Below are 21,340 nucleotides of genomic sequence, written 5' to 3'. Positions count from 1 at the left end.
ATGAAAGCAAATACCCACCAAAAATAAGCTTGTATATAAATAGAAGTTTTATTTGTAATAGCTCCACAAACTGGAAACCATCAATAGGTGGATACAGATTTGGTGTATCTATACAATGAAGAGCATTGCAGCAACAAAAAAGAATAATCTATTGATACATGCAGCAACATGGCTCAATTTCAAATCATTCTAAGCAAAAGAAGTCAGGCAGAAAACAATGCATCACACTGTATGACTCACGTATATGGCATTCTACAACAAGCAAGACTATAGTGACAGAATGAAAATCTATTGTTGCTCGGGGCTAAATTGAAGGCAGAAATTAGTACCAAATGCACAAGTAACCTTTGAGAAATCATGGAAATGCTCTATATGTTGATTTTCATCATGGTCACAGGATGTAAACTTTGTCAGACTCAGTGAACTATGCAGTCCATTCTACAATAATTGGAAAATGTAAATTTGTTCTAAAACTATGGCAAAATTTTTTAGTATAACTTGACTTTTGATTTTATGTGGTTTCATCCACAAAAACACTAAACAGAAAACTGCACCCAGCTGAAGTGAGCCATGTATGAATGTATCTCCTGCTAACCTTTGTGCTATTTTTATGCATTTTACTTCAAACTGTTATAAACCCCGCTATAGTGTTATTTCACTTGCTTTTAATGGGTAATTTTTAATAGAAATGATAAAATGAGAAGAACATCTTTTGTATTTTCCACATATTTCTATCACCCTTCATTCAATTGTACAGAACTGATTTTGTATCTGGTATCATTTTTTTTCTCTAGAAGAATTTCCTTCAGCATTTCTTGTAATTCAGGTCTGCTAGAAATAAATTCTCTGCTTTTGTAAAATAGTCTTTATGATGCTCTCATTATTGGAGGGTATTTTTACTCAGAATCTTAGGTTAACTTTTTTTTAACTTCAAGTCATCATTCTATTCCTTTTGGCTTGTATGATTTCTGACAAGAAATCAGTAATAATTTTTTTAAAGGTTTTATTTATTTTTAGAGAGAGGGGAAGGGAGAGAGGGAAAGAAACATCAATGTGTGGTTGCCTCTCACACATGTCCTACTGGGGACTTGGCCCACAACCCAAGCATGTACCCTGACTGGGAATCGAAGCAGGAACTCTTTGGTTCACAGGCCTGCACTGGATCCACTGAGCCACACCAGCCAGAGCGAAATCAGTAATAATTCTTATCTTGGTACCCCTGATGTTTCTTTTTTCTCTGGCTGCTTTTAAGAATTTCATTTTATCACTGGTTCTCAGCAATTTCAGTATGATATGCCGGTCAGTTAGATGTGTGTTATGCCGGCTGGTAACACACATCTGCTAATATACACCAAGGTGTGCTCATGTTATGGACAACTATAAAGCATTCCTTAAAATGCAGTAGTCATGGAATAATGCTCTAGATAATGTTGAGTAAAAAATTAAATTATAAAACAATGTATATGGTATAATACTGTTTTTAAATATGAAAAACCTCCCTATGCCATCAGGCAATAAACTGCATAGATCTAGAGACATAATCTAAGTACTGAAGATCCACATACAGCCACAAGGGAGGCTGGGTGGGGGAATCACACAAATTTTGCTGTGACTGATCTTTTACCATGGGAATGTGTTCATGTCTGTTTAATAAAGTGAAACTGACATTTCTCCCCTCCAAAAATAGGCAACATTTCCTTTACATTCGAAGAACATTTGCTATTAAAAATACTTTGAGTAACAAAATAAATATTTTGAGCTCAAAGAAATAGTTATTGATTTCATAGACATCCATTCATAGACAGTCAATCCATAAGGATTGACTGGGCCTTAGAGTTTTGTCGAAACCTGATTGGTACCGATTCTTTCTAAATATTTATCAGAGGTCGTGAACTTGTGCAGTGGGCATTCATTGGTGTTGCCAGCCTAGCACCCAGTAACCCCCTTTTTTTGGTAAAAGTTCTTCAGTATTCCCCTGGAGAATTTCTTCTCACCAACTGCATATACTTTTGGCAAGATTATCAATTCTGCTTTCTCCTTGACCGAGGAGTGGGCATGCAAACTGAACTAGGCTAAGTGGACTCTCTCCCCTTAGAATCTCGAGTGGAGTGACACCAGGTCAGAAAGCAGAGCTGATGCGCCTTGACAGTAGCTCTCTGGGGACACTGTCCATTGGTTCCCGCTCTTTAGATTTTTGGAGCTGAGCTGCTTCCTATTCTGTGAACCACCCCATGCCCGTACAATACATTCCTTCTCCAGTTCCATCGGTCAGTCATTTCTGTCGACTGTAACTGAAGAACACTAACCAAGCTGCATGTAAATACACACAATAAAAAGGTAACTACTACTTTATAAGAGTCCACAGCACTTTAACTTTGTACCAGAATTTGCTTCTCCATCATCTACATTCCCAGCTGTACTTCTGGAGCTTCATGGTGTAAATGTACTCTTCCTTCCAAATGTCATGTATTTAAAAACTACTATCATTTACCCCTAAAGACTTTCCCAACAAAACAAGCCATTTTCTCAATTAAAACACATAGGACTACCACACGCTCACTAGAATGCCTATAATATAAAGGACAGATAATTCCAAGTGTCGACAAGGATGTGGAGAAACCGCAACCCTATGCATTGCTGGAGAGAATGTAAAATAATGCAGCCACTTTTGCAAGCAGTTTACATAATTTACATATTTATATGATTTGCTTAATATTTATTTTTATATTTTTCATAACCATTTAGTCCCCTTATACCTCCTCTTCCCCCAATCACCACATTGTTGTCCATGTCAATGAGTCCCTTTTCCTTTTTGCTCAGTCCCTCCCTACTACCCTTCCCCTCCTTAGCTATATTTTAAAATGAACTACAAAGAATCACCCACTGTAATGTCATCCTAGGCAATCATGTTCTTTATGTGTTAACTATGTTTTTCTATACATATTGAAGACATACTTAATGATTTAAAATGTTGTTCACTTACTATTAATTTCTTGTGCCACTGATGGTATATAGTCCTTTGGGAAACACTAGGTTACTCTATTTAACTTAAAAGTTTAAATTAACTTTCATTACTTTTCAAAGCAGTTACTCAAAAACAATAATATAAAGTTTTATGTAGCACATATTAAAATACATAAAGTATTAGACCTTTATTTAGCAAATGCTTGGGAAGGATTTCAGTTGGCTTTTTTCGACTGAAAGGGACGAAAGAGCCGCACACGCAGGGAACCTCCAGAGCCAAGGTGTCTTCCTTCCTACTCTCACCCAACTGGACCTCAACCCTGTGTTCTGGGGAAAAAGAAGTCCTCTGTATAGAGAGGAAAAAAGGAACTATAAAAAATGCCATTTAAGCAACTATGGTCAGTTTTCTTTTTTATCCTCACTTGAAGACATTTTTTTCATTGTTTTTAGAGAGAGGAAGGCAGCAGGGAGAGGAAGGTGGGGAGAGAGGGAGGCAGCGAGGGAGGAAGAGAGGGAGAAACAAACATTGATTGGTTGCTTTCTTGTACATGCCCCAACCAGGGATGGAACTCTCAACCAGGGTATGTGCTCTGATGGGGAATCGAACCCCTGACCCTTTGGTCTACAGCACGATGCTCCAACTGAGTCACACAGGCCAGGGCAGGTCCGTGTTCTTTAAATTCTTCATTGTGTTCTTCCTTTTTCTACTTGCCAAATTTATTTAATGTGCTTCTATTTTTTAAAAAGAAAATACAGTAGAACTTTCATTCTTTTGGATACCTTCAGATGAAAATTTCATATTTTAATCTATTGTATTCAAATCTGTAATTTTATTTGCAATTTTACATTTTAAGAATTTTAAGTGAAAATAACAATTTCTTTTAAATAGTGCATTTCACATGACATTTTGTGGCCAATTGCATTACTATGTTCTCTAAGTTCTCAAAACACTAAAAATATTTTTGTTTTTTCCATTATTATATAAAAAAATATAGGTTAAAAAAACTAAAGGCCCTCAATGGCCAGAACAGAATACAAAAACACTAGGTTCTGAAAAATGGATCTAAAATTTTCTTATAATTATAGCGTGATTATTCTTAAAACTCTGTAGGTTAAGTGATAGGATGTGTGGGATTTCCTTTTGTTCACTCTACCAGGGATGAGGGGGGCTGGTGAGCAGATGAAAGGGATACATGTAACTAGAAAAATCAGAAAAATAGCACCATGTTGCTAACTGCTAAAGCTGGGTGTCAACTAAATAGGTGTTATCTTATTTTTAAAATTTTCTGTGTATTTGAAAGATTCTTTAAGAGTTAAAACAGAGACAAATAAAACAATCCTCCATATGCATTACTGCAGTGACACCTAAAGCAAGCTCTGTAACGTGCCCGCAACAAAACAAAATAAACAGCAAAACAGATTCATTCCAAAACAAAGCATCGGTGGTCTGTATTTGTCATTTTATTTTATAATCAAATAAAAAAACAGTCATTTACCAAAAGCCATCTATTTAAAAGTTGTAGGAAAGGTTATTATTGCCACCTACTGGACACTGTCATTAACTACTTGCTATATTTAAAAAAAAGAAGTCTCTGTTGAATAGGTTCTCCTGTCCTACCCCAAGCCTTTGGTCTTTCACTCGTTAGAAATGCAAATTTCCCAGGTTCATCCCAGATTGCTGAGTGGATGCTGGGTTCAACCCAGCAATTTGTGCTTGCAAACCTTCCAAGTGATTTTGAGGCAAGCTGAAGTTTCAGAATTACCAGTATTTACTATAAAATTTGAAAGTTTTTACTCTTAAGATTTACTGATTTCTAATAAAATCGAATAGTGCAGTAATACAAAAGAGAAAGAGTAATCTAGCATATCATTATAAACACTCGACATTGGTTCTAGTTAGCCAGTAGAAGAATGCTCTAGTGGAAGGGTAAGGAATTATTTATTCATAGACCAGTTAATAAGATCCTGGAATGTTCTTGCCCAGAGCAAGTTTTCCAACCATAGTTCCTTGTTCTGGTTTGCTCAGATCAAAAGGCACCTTTCTAAGGCATAAGACCTTTAGCCATTACCATGCCTTTTAACCCAGGAATGCCACTTCTAGAAATAGAGAGCAAAATGAATTATGCCCAAAGATTTTCTCTAAAGCATTAAAAAAATAGAGGGGACCAAAGGGAATTAAATGCCTCCAAATTGGAAATGATTCCATAAATTAAAGAATCAATAGGATGGAATATTGTTCAGCCATTAAAATGATGCTTTTTATATGAAATTTTAAATAGTACAGGTAAATGCTTACTTTACAGTGTGTATGCATGTTGTTTCTGTCCATTGAAACAGACAATGGAAGGCATCAAAATATTAATGCTGGTTATCTATAAGTAGTAGGCTTATGAGTGATCTAAAAAATATCTGTTAGTGTTTTTGCCCTAGCTGGTGTGGCTCAGTGGATTGAGTGCTGGCCTCCAAACTGAAGGGTGGAAGGTTTGATCCCCAGCTGGGGTGCATGCCTGGGTTGTGGGCCGGGTCCCAGGTGGGGTGCATGCAGGAGGCAACCACACATTGATGTTTTTCTCCCTCTCTTTCTCCCTCCCTTCCCCTCTAAAAATAAAAATGAAAAATTTTAAAAATAATATTAGCATTTCTAAAATTGTAACAAAAGCATATTTATTTACTCTATTAATCAGAAGAAAATCTACAAATACAATAGAGCTTCTACTCTGTGAATTAGAATCTTCAAATAATTAGTAAGCTTTCAAAAGATGGGAATCGTGGGAAACAGGCAGATCATTTTTCTCTCCATACTGCACTACTCTTTTCTCACTCATCCCGCTCTTTTCTTCCTTCCCATCAGTTACGTCATAGCCTTACATCCTGAGATACGAAGAAACTAAAGTATAATTTCTCAATATTTTAAAATGTTAAGTGCTAACAGTTTAATTTATCTTAGAATATACTAACAGAAAGTAAAATAGCCTAATAGTTAAAAGAACAGGCTTCAAAAATCAGACAGTTCCTAGCTTTGAATCTTAGGTTGCCACTTATGGGACCTCGTACAGGTTTCAATTTCCTTATCTGTGAAATGGGAGCGACACCCTCCTTAGGAAACTGCTCTGTGGGTTCCGTGAGAGGATGCATGTAAAGCATAAGACAACAAATAGTAGGCCCTCAATAGGAGGTAACTGCGATTACTATTTTGTAGTCAACGTAGTTTAGTTGTTTTTGGTAAACAGCCTTTAAATTTTAATTTCCTTGGGGGGAAAAAACTGAGTGGTATATAGTGGTTGTTCATGGTCATTTGCACTTCTCAGACTACTAAAATTTCAAAAACAATTTGGGAGACCTTCATGGAGCTGTCAAAATATTCTTTATCAACTGGATAGTATTAAAACCTACCAACAAATTTATCGGCACTATTATTTCATAAAACGCATGTGGACAGCCCTAAAAGAGTGAAAGATAATCGCAGAGTAAGGGAAATCATTCTCAAGAAACGACAGTTGGCAACTGTGTGCCAAAACGATCTATCCTCTGTTTTCTTCCTGTTTTGTCACACACCAGTAAACACTTAAGAACCAATACCAGTTGCAACCTGGCACTTGATGAAAGACATGTAACTTCTCGGCCTGATTCTTCATCTGTAAAAAAGGTTGTTCTATCATCCAACAAACACTAACCAAATTTATTACTTCCTATTAAGCAGAATTCAGGATCCAACAAGGTTAAGTATGTGAAAACACTATACATGGTGTTTTGTATATTGTAAAACACCATAAAAATACACAGTTATTATAAAAGTGTATTATAAATTGATTCCTAAGATGAAGAAAAACGATTTCCCACTCACATTTTAATGGCTTAATCATTTTCTATATTCATGTTATCAAAGTAACATTCAGAAGTTTTTAGAACGAACATTTTCCAACATTTTCTGTATTCTTCCTTTAGAAAACAGTCATATTTATGATATAGCTCATGACTCCGCCAGTCTCCCTCTTAGGGGAATGGAAGATGTTACTTTTCCCTAGGATGATGTAGTTCTCAAGGGAAGGTTATTAAGCTAGAAATTGCTGCTATAATTTCAGCATGTAAAATATGAATTCTAAGGAAGGAGATGTAATAGGATCTAAAAGGTAGTTTCAAACACAGACAGAATTTTATTTTCTTATTGTTGAAAGTGTTGTAAGATTTTCCAGTGTGAAAATCCACTTTCAAGTATGATGATCAAGAAACAACAAGACACCAAATGTAGAAATTACAGTTTTATAATTTTCTGTTTCTCCTTAATCCACTTTAAAAAACTTCACAACACAACAGTTTCAGGCAGCTTCTTTGTGACTTTCTTTGGTTTCTACCTCTTTAGGCAACAATGGCTCGATCTTTAGTAATAAACCTTCACTTGTCGAACTACGAAGGAACGCTCGTACCACAAAGGGTCCTAGAAACAAAGACAAGAATCAGCTTTCATTTGGTACCATAGATACCTACAAGCAAATACAAATATACAACTAGAAGCCTTATAGCACTCATGCTCTATGTTGTAAGTACTGACATTACTAAACTAACATTTTGAAGTACAGGAAAGGAAAGATCATTTCACTTTTAGAGAAGACAGACCAGCTACACTCTAGAATATTAGAGATTTATCCTCTAAATTACATGTACTCACAAATAATTCATTTCTCTCTGCCAGAATATGGTCACTTCAAATTTATTTTATTGCAAAGTCAACAGTGAAGGAGCAGGTGGCAATATTTACACTTGATAGAAATATTCTAATATTTATTTAAAACAGTCAACACAGATGCTACCTTTATGCTACCAAACATTTAATAAGAGCCCTTAAAAAATTTAAAAGCTTTTCCTATGAGGAACATTAAGGGACTTTGTTTAAAATGGCAAAAAAAGAGTAACTATTGTTTTTAGAAATTTACCATCCATCATTCTATCTATTCCGGCTAGTCTGAGAGGAGCCTACACTCAAATCAAAGTTCTCAGTGGAATGTAAGAATCCATATAAATATGCAAGCCATTACTAAGTACTGTGGCCAAATACAGGACAACTGAGTTAACAAATGAGGAACTTCTACCAGTGTGTTTAACTCTCAAAGAAGGTGAAAAACAGTGTAAGACTGTATTTAAATTAGCCATCTGGGTATAAAACCCAAAGACACAGATGCCTACAATGATGAAATTCTAAGCAGGCCGTCCTGAGTGTAAGGGCACTTGCTTGGCCACAGGCGGCTGAGTGAGACCTCCGTCGGGACGCAATGTGAGGGGCGGGGATGCAACGATGAGGGCACTGACGTGTGCCCAGTGATCACGTGGAAAGTGCGGCTTCACAGCGCCACTTCACAAATGATTTTAGTTTCTATTCAATGTCCTTTTAAGTTTAAGGCAGTCGGTTTTCTTGCGAACTTTACACATAATGATAGAAATCCTGTGGAAATTTACGAAGGTTTCAGGATGTACAGCATTCCCATTAATGTTAGAGAGGTGTCCTCTCTAAGCAACTGCACTTGTTAATAAGGTAATTAGAAATCCTTTGGAAAATTATATTTCATTTATTTAATCCCTGGAAATATCACTGCTACTGTAGTTACATATCAACTTGATTGTTTTCTTAATATTTTACATTTTTAAAGCATCACAGGGCTCTAGGGAAGTCTACTCCAGCTGACCACTTACCCAAATCCAGTGGTCTGTGCCTACAAACTTCACTGACAACAGCCTGCAGATTGGCAGCTATCTCGTCACTTGACATATTCAGCTAAAAAAAAAAGGACATATAACATATACAACATTAATGATGTGAAAATGAGAAAATAATACAAATTTTGGTAACTGTATAGTATTTATATGAAAATCCTTGATTTCCAAGTAATTTCCCCAAAACATATCCTGGAGCAGAACATACCACACACCTTATCCCTAATCCTCAAGGAATTAGTGTTATTTGTTCTTGAAGTTATTTGTTGATTTACTTTTAAGGAAAACTAAGAACATGTTTAGCAATTAATGCTATCACAACTTCAAAATAAAACTACTTGACTACACACCTTTAGACAACCTATGTCTCACACGGAGATATTTCAGGATGCTATGTTCACACTCTAATGATGCAAAAATAATTATTCTGCTATTTAGCAAAAAATACAATAAGTAAATATATACAGGGAACCAGACCTATTCATAAAACTCCTAAACCCTGGGAAACTCACACCTTTGCAAAGTCCTTGTGTTCATCCTTCAAATTTTAATGCACGTTATTCTTAAATATCAGTTAAAACCAGTTACATTACAGCTTAATATTTACAGGATTTTGCACATTACCAAATGAATCAATTTTTAAACATTCATATAAAACTTACAGTTGCATAATCAGCAAATATCACACAGTAAGAGTTCAAGTTCAAACAAGATTCCTATTCTCCAATGACTCTGAGAAATGTGCCACATAACCATAAAGAGAATTTCTCCTGAAAAAGTCACCCTCGTCCTCATCAGACCAAATTTACCCAACACTCTCTTGGGAATGATGCAGTATCACACCCTAAATGAGAAGGTGTGGATACTACTGGACGAACTTTCACTTTAGTCCAGAAGTGGAATTCTGGGGGGGAAAAATACCAAGCAATGCTCAGTTCACCTTTCTAAGTCTACAGACCTTATAGACTTCCATTCGCATTGAAGTAGTAATAGACTGGCAGACAAGGCACCTTACATTTGCTCAGTTAGAAAACAAAAACACCAAGGGTACAACACATATCCCTGCTCCTTTCATTCCCCTCTTAACTCTACCCTTTACCTCACATTGTGCTTCTTTCCATATCAACTGAATTAATCACCATCGATCTAGTAAGTTCCTTTACTCTTGGTTAAAGATCTAAACCTAACTTAATTTGTGACAGCAGCAGATACAAAGAGCAAGATGTCCAACTAAACTTTTTAAATAGTTTGTTATACTATATATACTAAACTCACCAGCATTTTGTAACTGCTATATAATTTCTGCTGACTTATACTGTCATTCCTACAGTGAGTTAATAACGACATGGCTTCACAAATGGAAAACAATGACTTCCCTGTAACTTTCATCAGAATGACTTCAATGACTTCATTAAGTTTTTCTTTTTTAAGACTTTTATTTACTTTTTAGAGAGGGAAGGGAGAAAGGGAGGAAGAGAAATAGCAATGTGTGAGAGATATGATTGGTTTCCTCTTATGTGCCCCCACCTGGGGACCTGGCCCACAACCCAGGCATGTGCCCTGACTGGGAATCAAACCAGCGACCTGTAGGGTTGCAGGCCAGCACTCAATCCACTGAGCCACAGCAACCAGGGCTGATTTCATTAAGTTTTAAAATAGTTTACACTTTTATCCAAATTCACCTCTATCTTTACTGAATACTGAGTATCTACTGAATTTAAAAATATATTTGTAGCCTTAACGCTTCATTTTATTTTTTTTTAAATTGTACAAAATTATGAAAAAGTATATGTATTTTTATGGCCATAACTGTGGTTATTTAATTGACTACTGATGACAGGATACCTATGTACAAACAAAATGTATGTGTGAATGAGAAATTTATTTGGGCTGATAACAATCTAGAGATAACTCATGAAAGTAACATTTATAATTTTCTCTATTCTGCACTTCCAAAACTGCTTTCTCATGCAGTAACATTTTGTGGTCTCGCGAAGGAAGTCAAGAATGGCCATTATGAGGAGACAACTGTTCGATTCTCAATAGCAGAGTATGACACTTGGTACAGCTGGTTAAAACAAAACACACAAAACAAAAGGAATGTGTTGACCTTGAAGGGCAACTGAACTATGTGATGCATCCTGTGTGTGTACATAATGTATGCTCTTGAATATATACTAGTTAGTCATAACACTATCTATCTTTGGCTAAAATGGTTATCTACTGCAGGACAAAATAGTTATTGCATAATAGATGTTTTGTACTATAGACATTTTGCATCCTCGTTCTGCATCATAGATGTTTCAAGAAAAGACTGCTTCACCAATCCTTCTGCTTAACATACCTTATTATGTAAGAATTCCCTAAGCAGACTAGATGGAAGACTTACCAAAGATTTTAATGGCTCAGTGGGTATAGGTGAACTCTACCTCTTTGCTTTAACTGTCAGATTTTCCTCTTTCCATGAAATAGCTAACCTTTGTCTTCAATCACTTTCTACCATTATGAGAAAGAACAGCAGTTCTTAATCATTTTTTGTCCTTTTGAGATATAGATGTATGGAGAGCAAATTGTAGTCATGAGCATGTCTAAGGCAGTGATTCTTTTAAAAAATATTTTTATTGATTTTAGAGAGTGAAACATCAATGTGAGAGAGAAACATCAACTGGTTGCCTCCCCTATGTGTCCCAACTTGGGTTTGAACCTGCAGCCCTTTGGTGTACAGGATGATGCTCCAACCAAATGAACCACACCAGCAGGGCAAAGTAGTGATTCTTAAATGCTTTCAAGGGTATCAAATCTCATGCACACAGGCATACAAAAAATTAGCATATATCTTCATGGGTTAAAAGAAAGAGGAAGAGAGAAGAAAGGGTCCTGAGAAAAGTGTGTCAGTTAAACGAGATCCCTAGGCCTCACTTAGGATTGCCAGTATAGAAATTAAGTCTGTTCAAATATTCTGGATTTACTAAGGACTACAGTGTGAAAAAAAGATTCAACTTATTTTTTTACATTTTACAGAGGGCAAAACTAAAAAAATTGCAAACTGTGTATACATGATTGTTAAATAATCATATGGTCTTCCTAAAGTGGCCAGCTTCTGTCACTGTAACTGTACTGATAGCCATGAGGTGACTTACCATATGTAAATGGAAACTGCAAGGACTGCTACTTTGAATAAGCACATGTTAGAACATCTGACCCCCCAAATCCCTTCCAAGTGCCATGTTCTAAGGCTGTATAGAGGCGGCCCAGCATATGGTTGCTGCAGATGGGCCAATACTCTTAATCCCCATGACTCCTAACAGTCTAGACCAAGAAAAGGAAGATAATCTGTGTGTTTCCCATAGAACATTATGGAAAATAATGATTGATTAAGCAGCTGTTTATTGGGTCTTACTCTTAGGCTCTGTTCTAAGCATTACAGAGATATTATCATTATGTCTCCCAAAACATAAATAATTTTATAAGTCCCTTTTGGCACTCAGCCCAGAGAGTTAGGACTTTATTTACCCCATTTTGCCACTTACTTCTGCAACTGTTCCTGCAGTGGGGGCCAACTGGCAGGCAGACAGAGAGAATAAAAGCAAAGGCAGATCCTCTTGGGACCACAGATCCTCTAGTCAGAAAGAATCTGCACCCACTGCTACTACTAGGAGCCATGACCTCTACTTTTCCAGCCTGAAGCAGTAGGTTCTGGACTCCCTCTGCCAGCACTGAGGTCTACTTCCTGGTTTCAGGCTATGGTTGAGACCAGACCACGTGACCACACGGGGGGGGGGGGGGGGGGGATGGCAAACTCACCGCCAGTTTGGTAGTACTTCAAATTCTAGTCTTCCCTAATTTGCCTGCCACTATTTAATTTTTCAGAATCTTCAAACAGCTTGCTCCATTCATTCTGTCCAGGTTTTATAGTGGCTGCACTCATGGGAGAGACAGGCTGTCACGTGCTTTCACCTTCCCACCTGGAGTTGAAACTTGCCAAGCTTACGTGGCCTGTCTTTACATTTTAGGGTTGGCAAGCGTTTTCTGTGAAGGATCAGACAGCAAATACTCTAGGCTTTGAGGGCCACATATGATTTCTGCTGTATATTCTTTTTCCTTTTTTATACAGTTCTTTAAAAGACCATTCTGAGTTCACATATGATTCAAAAAAAGGCATGGTTTGCCAACTCCTTTATTAATATGCATTATTTGTCTACAAATATATAAAATGCATGCAAAGACAAGTGGTATGAATTATGCTTTACATCACTTTAACAAATTAATTACCTACCAAAATCTAAAGGCTCAAGCAGCTTTCATCACTGCTTATGGTAAATATATTTAAAAATGCTTAATTATTTCTATATTTAATATATTAAATTCATAACAGGTATCTTATTGCTTATTTTAATACTATATAAGTAAATGTTATTATATGTTTAAAAGTAACACTAATGAAAGTCACAAGGAATTATCTTTCAGATCCATTCAATTTCTTCTCCCAGCATCTGGAAATACAGAATTCTATGAAAGCTGCCGTGTTTATCACTGGTTTTTTGAAATAAAGCTAACAAAAGAAAGCTACATGTGCAGTATACGGGCAACTACTTATTAACAAATGGACTGGCAAACAAAGGAAAGCATGTCAGTTTACTTTCCTTTGACACATAATGCTACATTTGTATTCTTCATCTCTGTTATTCCATTGATGAATGATCACTGCATTGCTGAGTTAATGCAATGAATTAAAGAGAAAGGTTAGCTATTCTCTCAAATAGTATGGTTCATCTTATGCTATTATTTATTTATTTTAAAAAAAGATTTTATTTAGTTTTAGAGAGGGGAAGGGAGGAAGCAAGACAGGCAGAGAAACATCAATGGGAGAGAGAAACATTGATTGGTTGCCTTCCATAAGTGCCCCAACTGGAGACCAAACATGCAACCCAGGCATGTGTCCTGACCAGGAAGCAAACCAGTGACCTCTTGCTTCATGGGACAACACGCAACCAACAGAGTCACACTGGTTAGGGTTCTTATGCTACTATTGATATGTAATAGAAAGGGAAAGCCTCACTTTCAATTCCCCCAAATTCTGGAAAATTATCATCTGATTTTGTAACAGTATAGGAAAGAAAACTGGAAATGATAGTAAACTATTTTTGTTTCTAATATTCCTAGTGGTAAGAATACTTACTGATAAAAATCTAACCAAAGGGTATAACCAAAATACTACAAAGACTATTTATCCCAGTTAAATATGTATCTTTCATAGTGAAGCATCAAGGAAAATGCTGGTACACACTGAGTTCTGGATAAATATTAGTTCCCCTTTCTTAGCCCCATATTATTGGAGATCTAAGAGCTATTGCTAATACACTTCCTTTAATTTTAATAAGAACTAAATACTATAGAATTTGACTTTTACATTTTGCCTTCCTCTCTTTATAATTCCCTTACCTATAACACAGCACACTATAGTATACCAGAAATAATGCAACAAAATAAAAGTTAATCGTCAACTGGAAGGAATGGAGGAGGTGGAGGAGGGAAAATGGCACTGAGCCCTGAGCCAATGCACTGCCCCCTTTTAGCCCACTATTGTTTCTAGCTGATTTAAGCAATATTCTTTGCTTGCCATTTTTTCAACTTACAGACCTAGTTCCTTCAAAATAAGACTAAAACTTCCAGGTACTAAGCTATGCACATCTTGTTATTTAACTGAACTCCAACACACTCACGTTGCCTGTTCTAACATGTTTGTAAAGACTAAAGACTGATTTCAATGCAAGATTTATGTTTATTCCCTTCCCCTGAACTTGTTTATTTTTGTTACAATACACTTTGGATCTTTCATCAGCTGCCAGGTTGACAATATACTTGCCACAAAACAATTTAGCATTACACAAGCAAAGCATAGTGAATGAACCATGTCTACAACTTTAAAAAGAAGGGGGGGAAAGCACATGAACACACTGCCTTTATATTAAGTACATCAAAGATCCAAGTATATTTGAAACCTAGACAGGAAACATAGTTAAATCAGGTCTTGCCACAATCTAGTATAAACATATATATGAGTTGTCCTACCCTCTGTTTTGTTTTGTTCTTTTTTTTTAAGAAAATGAGCTTAGGTTTGATTTGCCAATACCATTATTATTTGTAAGCCCTCCAAATCTGGATATTTATTATTTTAAAGGGGGTACAGTTGTTTTTCCTTTTTTAAAAATATATTTTATTGATTATGCTATTACAGTTGTCCCATTTTCCCCTCTTCACTCCCCTCCACCCTGGACACCCCCCCCTCCCACCCACATTATCCCACTTTAGATCATGTCCATGGGTCATACTTGTAAGTTCTTTGGCTTCTACATTTCCCATACTATTCTTACCCTCCCCCTGTCTATTTTGTACCTACCATCTATGCTACTTATTCTCTATACCTTCCCCACCTCTCCCTCTCCCGCTCTCCTGCTGATAACCCTCCATGTTCTCCATTTCTGTGGTTCTGTTCCTGTTCTACTTGTTTGCTTAGCTTGTTTTTGTTTTTGTTTTAGGTATGGTTGTTAGTAATTGTGAGTTTGCTGTCATTTTACTGTACATGGTTTTAATCTTCTTTTTCTTAGATAAGTCCCTGTAACATTTCATATAATAAGGTCTTGGTGACGATGAATTCCTTTAACTTGACCTTATCTGGGAAGCACTTTATCTAGCCCTTCCATTCTAAATGAAAGCTTTGCTGGATAGAGCAATCTTGGATGTAGGTCCTTGCCTTTCATAACTTGGAATACTTCTTTCCAGCCCCTTCTGTGGGGTCTCTTTTGAGAAATCAGCTGACAGTCTGATGGGAACTCCTTTGTAGGTAACTCTCTCCTTTTGTTTTGCTGCTTTTAAGATTCTCTCCTTATCTTTAATCTTGGGTAATGTAATTATGATGTGCCTTGGTGTGTTCCTCCTTGGGTATAATTTCTTTGGGACTCTCTGAAAATCTATTTCCTTTGCCAGATTGGGGAAATTCTCCTTTATCATTTGTTCAAATAACTTTTCCACTTGTTGCTCTTCCTCTTCCCCTTCTGATACCCCTATAATCCAGATATGGGAACGTTTAAAGATGTCCTGGAGGTTCCTAAGCCTCACTTCATATTTTTGAATTCTTGTTTCTTCATTCTCTTCTGTTTGGTTGTTTCTTTCTTCCTTCTGGTCCACTCCATTGATCTGAGTCCCAATTTCCTTTCCCTCACTGTTGGTTCCCTGTACATTTTCCTTTATTTCACTTAGCATAGGCTTCATTTTTTCATCTAATTTGTGACCAAATTCAACCAATTCTGTGAGCATACTGGTTATCAGTGTTTTGAACTGTGCATCTGAAAGGCTGGCTACCTCTTTGTTGCTTAGTTGTATGTTTTCTGGAGCTTTGATCTGTTCTTTCATTTGGACCATTTTTTTTGTCTTGACGCGCCTATTACATAGTAAGGGGCAGAGCCTTAGGTGTTCACCAGGGCGGGGTAATGCAGTAGCTGGGTTGTGATGCTATATGTGGGGTAGGGGTCCAAGAGAGAACAATGGCACTTGCTCCACTCTCTGTTGGATTTCAGTCACTTCCACCACTACCCACAAGCAAACTGGGCCCTTCTGGTGCTGATTCCCACGTGGGTGGGCTTGTGTACATTCTAGGACCCTGTGGGTCTCTCCAACGAACTCTCCTGTGAGGCTGGGAGTCTCTCCCTGCACCTCAACCCCCACAGGTATTTTCAATTGGTGGTTTAAGGCTTTATTTCCCAACACTGGAACCCTGGGTTGCACGGTCTGTCTTGCTCCCCAGTTTCACCTGGTTTATCTGGACACGAATGTAGGACCACCTGGTCCGCCAGCCGCTGCTTTGCCACAAGTCTTTTCCACCCTGGCTGCCCATCTCCACTCCTCCTACCAGTCTGTATGAATGTGTCTTCTTTAACTCCTTGGTTGTCAGACTCCATACAGTTCAATTTGCTTAGTTCCGGTTGTTTTTTGTTTTTAAATTGTTGTTGTCCTTCTTTTGGTTGTATGAGGAGGCAAAGTGTGTCTACCTATGCCTCCATCTTGTCCGGAAGTCTCCTGTTTTTCCTTTAATGCTATGATAACTCTTCATGTCAAAGTTAGATATTACATACAGAACTCACATGACTTCACTCTAAGAAGACAAAGCAACGCAATTAAAAAATGGGTGAAGGACTTGAACAGACACTTTCCCAATGAGGACATACAAAGGACCCAGAGACATATGAAAGGATGCTCAGCATCGCTAGCCATCAGAGGAGAGATGTAAATTAAAACCACAATAAGGTACCACTTCACACCGATCAGAATGACCATCATAAACAAAACAACAAATAATAAGTGTTGGAGAAACTGTGGAGAAAAGGGGACCCTAGTGCACTGTTGGTGGGACTGCAGACTGGTATAACCACTATAGAAAACAGTATGGAATTTCCTCAGAAAACTAAAAATGGAAACGCCTTTTGACCCAGCAATTCCACTTCTAGGATTATATCCTAAGAACCCTGAAACACCAATCCAAAAGAACCTATGCACCCCAATGTTCATAACAGGACAATTTACTATAGCCAAGTGCTGAAAGCAACCTAAGTACCCATCAGTAAATGAGTGGATAAAAAGCTATGGTACATCTACACAATGGAATTCTATGCAGCAGAAAGAAAGGAGCTCCTACCCTTTGTGACAGCATGGATGGAACTGGAGAGCATTATGCTAAGTGAAATAAGCCAGGCAGGTGAAAGACAAATACCATATGATCTCACCCTGAAATGGAACCTGATCAACAAAACAAACAAGCAGGCAAAGTATAGCCAAAGACACTGATATTGAGAACAAGGTGACAGTGATCAGAAGGGAGAAGGGAGGGGATAATGGGGGAAAAGGGTGAAGGGTTTGCAGAAACAATGATAAAGGACATATGGACAAAAAGGGGGAATGGAAATGGGGAAGGGAGGTGGGGAGGGCTGGGATAGTGGGGAGAGGTGGGGGAGAAAGGCAGAAATCTGTACTTGAACAATAAAAAAAATAATAGTCATTCAGCAACCTTAAATTTTTTAAAAAAGCTAGATATTACATAATGTAGTTTGAAAAGATGTTCTTCAAAATTTTAATCATATTTAGTAAAGTTTTTAGAAGTCTTCCCAATTCCAAATTATTCGATATTTTATGTTCTAATTACATATTAATAGAGTATAGAAATAGTAAGCTTCTAAACTAAATCAGAACAAGGGGCATACAGATAGGGTGGGGCCAAAGTAGGTTTACAGATGTGAGTATGTAAAACACAGTTTATTCTTATATCATTATTTACTAATATGTGTATTACTTCCCATATGTACAACTGAAAACTTACATTTGCCCCACCCTGTATTTTCAAAGTACATAGTTTTGCCCTGAATGATGTAGCTCAGTTGGCTGTGCACTGTCTGGCAAAGCTAAAGGTCACTGGTTCGATTCCCAATTAGGGCACATGCCTGGGTTGCAGGCCGGGTCCTCAGTTGGGGCACATGCAGGAGGCAACCAACTAATGTTTCTCTTGCACATCAATGTTTCTTGCTTTCTCTTTCTCTGGCCCTACCCTTCTCTCTAAAAATAAGTAAATAAAATCTTTAAAAAATTATTGGGAAACATTCAAACATCTTTAAAGAACTTGTATGTTATAAACATTTTTTAGTATAAACTAACTTATTAATTCAGGCAGCATCAAGCAAACATTTTTTACTACATATTGTACATAATCAAATTTAATTAAGTTGTATGTCACTGAAAAATTATTCTGCAGTATTTACCTCTCACTAATTCATACTAATTTTCCCATAAGTTTAATTATATTTTTCTTGTCTTTCCAAAATGTAGATGAACATTTAAGATGAAGAAAACAGGAAAAACAAAGGCGGGGGGAAAAAAGGAGAGAGGGATTAAAAAATTTTTTAAACTTCAAAGAGCTATTAAAAAAAAGAAAAATGAAAAAAGGAATCTAAAAACAAACATCAAAAACAAACTAAATATCTGTGCTCATGGATACAAAGAACTGGCATCACTAAAGTGTTCAAATTACCAAAAGTAATCTATAGATTCAATGAAATTCCTACCAGAATACCAATGGTGTATTTCATAGGAGCTGGAACAAATGACCCCAAAATTTATACAAAACCTCAAAAGATAGCCACCGCAATCTTGAGAAGGAAGAACAAAGCTGGAGGTATCATGGTACCTGATATCAAACTACACTACCAGGCTATAGCACTCAAAACAGCATGGTACTAGCATAAAAGCAGACATACAGATCAATGGAACAAAACAGAAAGCCCAGAAATAAACCTATGCCTATATAAGCAATTAATATTTGACAAAGGAGGCAAGAATATGTAATAGAGTAAGAAAAATCTAGTCAATAAATAGTGTTGGGAAAATGAAATATATACATGCAAAAAAAAAAAAAGAAACTAGACCACCTTCTTACATTATACATAAGAGTAATCTCGAAATAGATTAAATACTTAAATATAAGACTTGAAACCATAAATCTGCTAGAGGAAGGCATAGGCAGTAAAATCACAGACATTTATCTTAGCAATATTTCTTCTGCTATATCTCCCTGGGCAAATGGGATGACAGCAATTTTTTTTTCACATTAAAGAAAATCATCAACAAAATGAAAAGATAATCTACTGAATGGGAGAAGATATTCTTCAATGATACAGCTGATAAGGGGTTAATTTCCAAAATTTATAAAGAACTCATACAACTCAACACCAAAAAATCAATCCAACTAAAAAACGGGTAGATGACATGAATAAGCACTTCTCCAAAGATGACATACAGGTGGCCAAGAGACATATGAAAAGATGCTCAACATTACTAATCATCAGAGAAATATGAATTAAAACCATAATCAAGTTATCACCTCACACCTGTCAGAATGACTATTATTAGTAAATCAACAAAAAAGTGATGGTGAGGATGTGGAGAAAATGGAACCCTTGTGTACTGTTGGTGGGAATGCAGACTGGTGCAACCAGTATAGAAAACAGTTCAGAGAGTTTTCAAAAAAGGGAACTGCCTTATGACCCAGCAATTCCAGCCCTGGATATTTACATGAAGAAACCCAAAACACTAATTCAAAAGAATATATGTACCCCTATGTTCATTAAGTGTTATTTACAATAACTGAGATGTGGAAGCAACCTAAGTTTCCATCAATAGATGAATGGATAAAAAAGCGGTGGTACATACACACAATGGAGTATTAGTCAGCCATAAAAAGAACAAAATCGCACTGTTTGTGATAACATGGATGGATCTAGTGGGAATTACGCTCAGTGAAATAGTCAGAGAAAGACAAATACAACATGATTTCACTTATATGTGGAATCTAAAGAACAAAATAAACAACAAAACTGAAGCAGATTTACAGAGATTGGACTGGTGGTTGTGATACGACGGGATTTGGGGGACTGAGTGAAAGAGGTGCAGGGATTAAGAAGTACAAACTGGTAGCTACAGAACAGTCACAGGGAGCTACAGTATAGCATAGGGAATACAGTCAATAACATTGCACTAATTGAGTATGGTGCCTGGTAGAAACTGGAAATACCATGGGGAACACTTTGTAAAGTAAGTAATTGTCTTATTTTTATGCTGTGCACCTGAAACCAATACAAAAATAATACTGAAAATAAACTGTAATTGAAAAATTTTTAAAAATGTTTTAACTATGAAGTATTAATAATTATTTTTAAATCATGTCGAATAATTCTCATCAAAGTACCAAAAATGAACAACTACTCTTCATCCAGAGACTGGAAAAAAGAGTAAAACTACCATGAATGTTCAAATGAGAAGGAGAACATTGTTAAACTGCTCACAAACCTTATTACTGCTATTGCTCTTGAACTGAGCCTCGTCTAATCTCCTCCTGACTAGAGGGTGAGGCCTGCCTGCCAGCGTACTGGGAGCCACGTCAGGCGAGAGGAAGGTATGGGGTTGGGAGTGAGGGAAGAATGTTTTTCTCAGCACTTCAGTATACGTTATTCACTTAATCTACCTGTTTTGAATTTTCTCCTGATCTCCCTCAGTTTAGAGATTCTCTGTTTTGATCTTTCCAGCCACCTACTGGCACGGGAAAGGGTGGTTACCCAGTGCCATGAAGTATGTAAGAATTTTCGTTTTCAACTAAATCCTCCCTATCTGAGAGGGTTCTTGCACCATCCCCACACATGCCACTAATGGTTCAGGGGTGTCTAGAGCCAGATCCTGACACTTTTTGAAGATCCTGAAATTTAGCTTTCTCCATTTTTTTTTAGCTTTCTCCATTGCTGATTTAGGATTTGGCATTTTCTAATAAGTTACCACTGTGGTGTTCAATACCCTATCTTTACCTAAAGCCTCAGAAAACATATTATATTCAAGTGTTCATGGAATACTTGGAAAAAGCATATTAACCTAACTCTATAGGCCACAATGAAGTCTCAAGGAATTTTTAAAACTTAAAACTATAAAGAATGCACTCTTTAACCAAAAGCAGTCAAACTAGAATACAACAGATTTTTAAACAAGACAAAAAGTTTACAAATTTTACAACACTCTCTCAAAAGAGAATAAAATGTACCAGGGCAGATTATTTAGAAAAGTACCACTGGCTGACATGGCT

General features: G+C 36.8%; 1 protein-coding gene across 1 annotated transcript in view; it reads right to left on the bottom strand.

The window, feature by feature from the left end:
- Window positions 1–850: 850 nt before the first annotated feature.
- Window positions 851–21,340, bottom strand: part of MRPL1 (mitochondrial ribosomal protein L1) — a 58,787-nt gene continuing 38,297 nt past the window's right edge. The window contains exons 8-9 of the mRNA XM_028506513.2: window positions 8,650–8,731; window positions 851–7,399 (exon numbers count right to left, since the gene is read on the bottom strand). Of these exons, the coding sequence (XP_028362314.1) occupies window positions 7,281–7,399; window positions 8,650–8,731 (201 nt within the window). The 3' untranslated portion in view covers window positions 851–7,280. The remainder of the gene's footprint in view (window positions 7,400–8,649; window positions 8,732–21,340) is intronic.

The sequence above is a fragment of the Phyllostomus discolor genome, chromosome 1, assembly GCF_004126475.2.
Source record: "Phyllostomus discolor isolate MPI-MPIP mPhyDis1 chromosome 1, mPhyDis1.pri.v3, whole genome shotgun sequence".
Taxonomy (NCBI): Eukaryota; Metazoa; Chordata; class Mammalia; order Chiroptera; family Phyllostomidae; genus Phyllostomus; species Phyllostomus discolor.
Note: the sequence above shows the minus strand (reverse complement) of the source record. Positions and strands in the feature narration are given on the sequence as shown.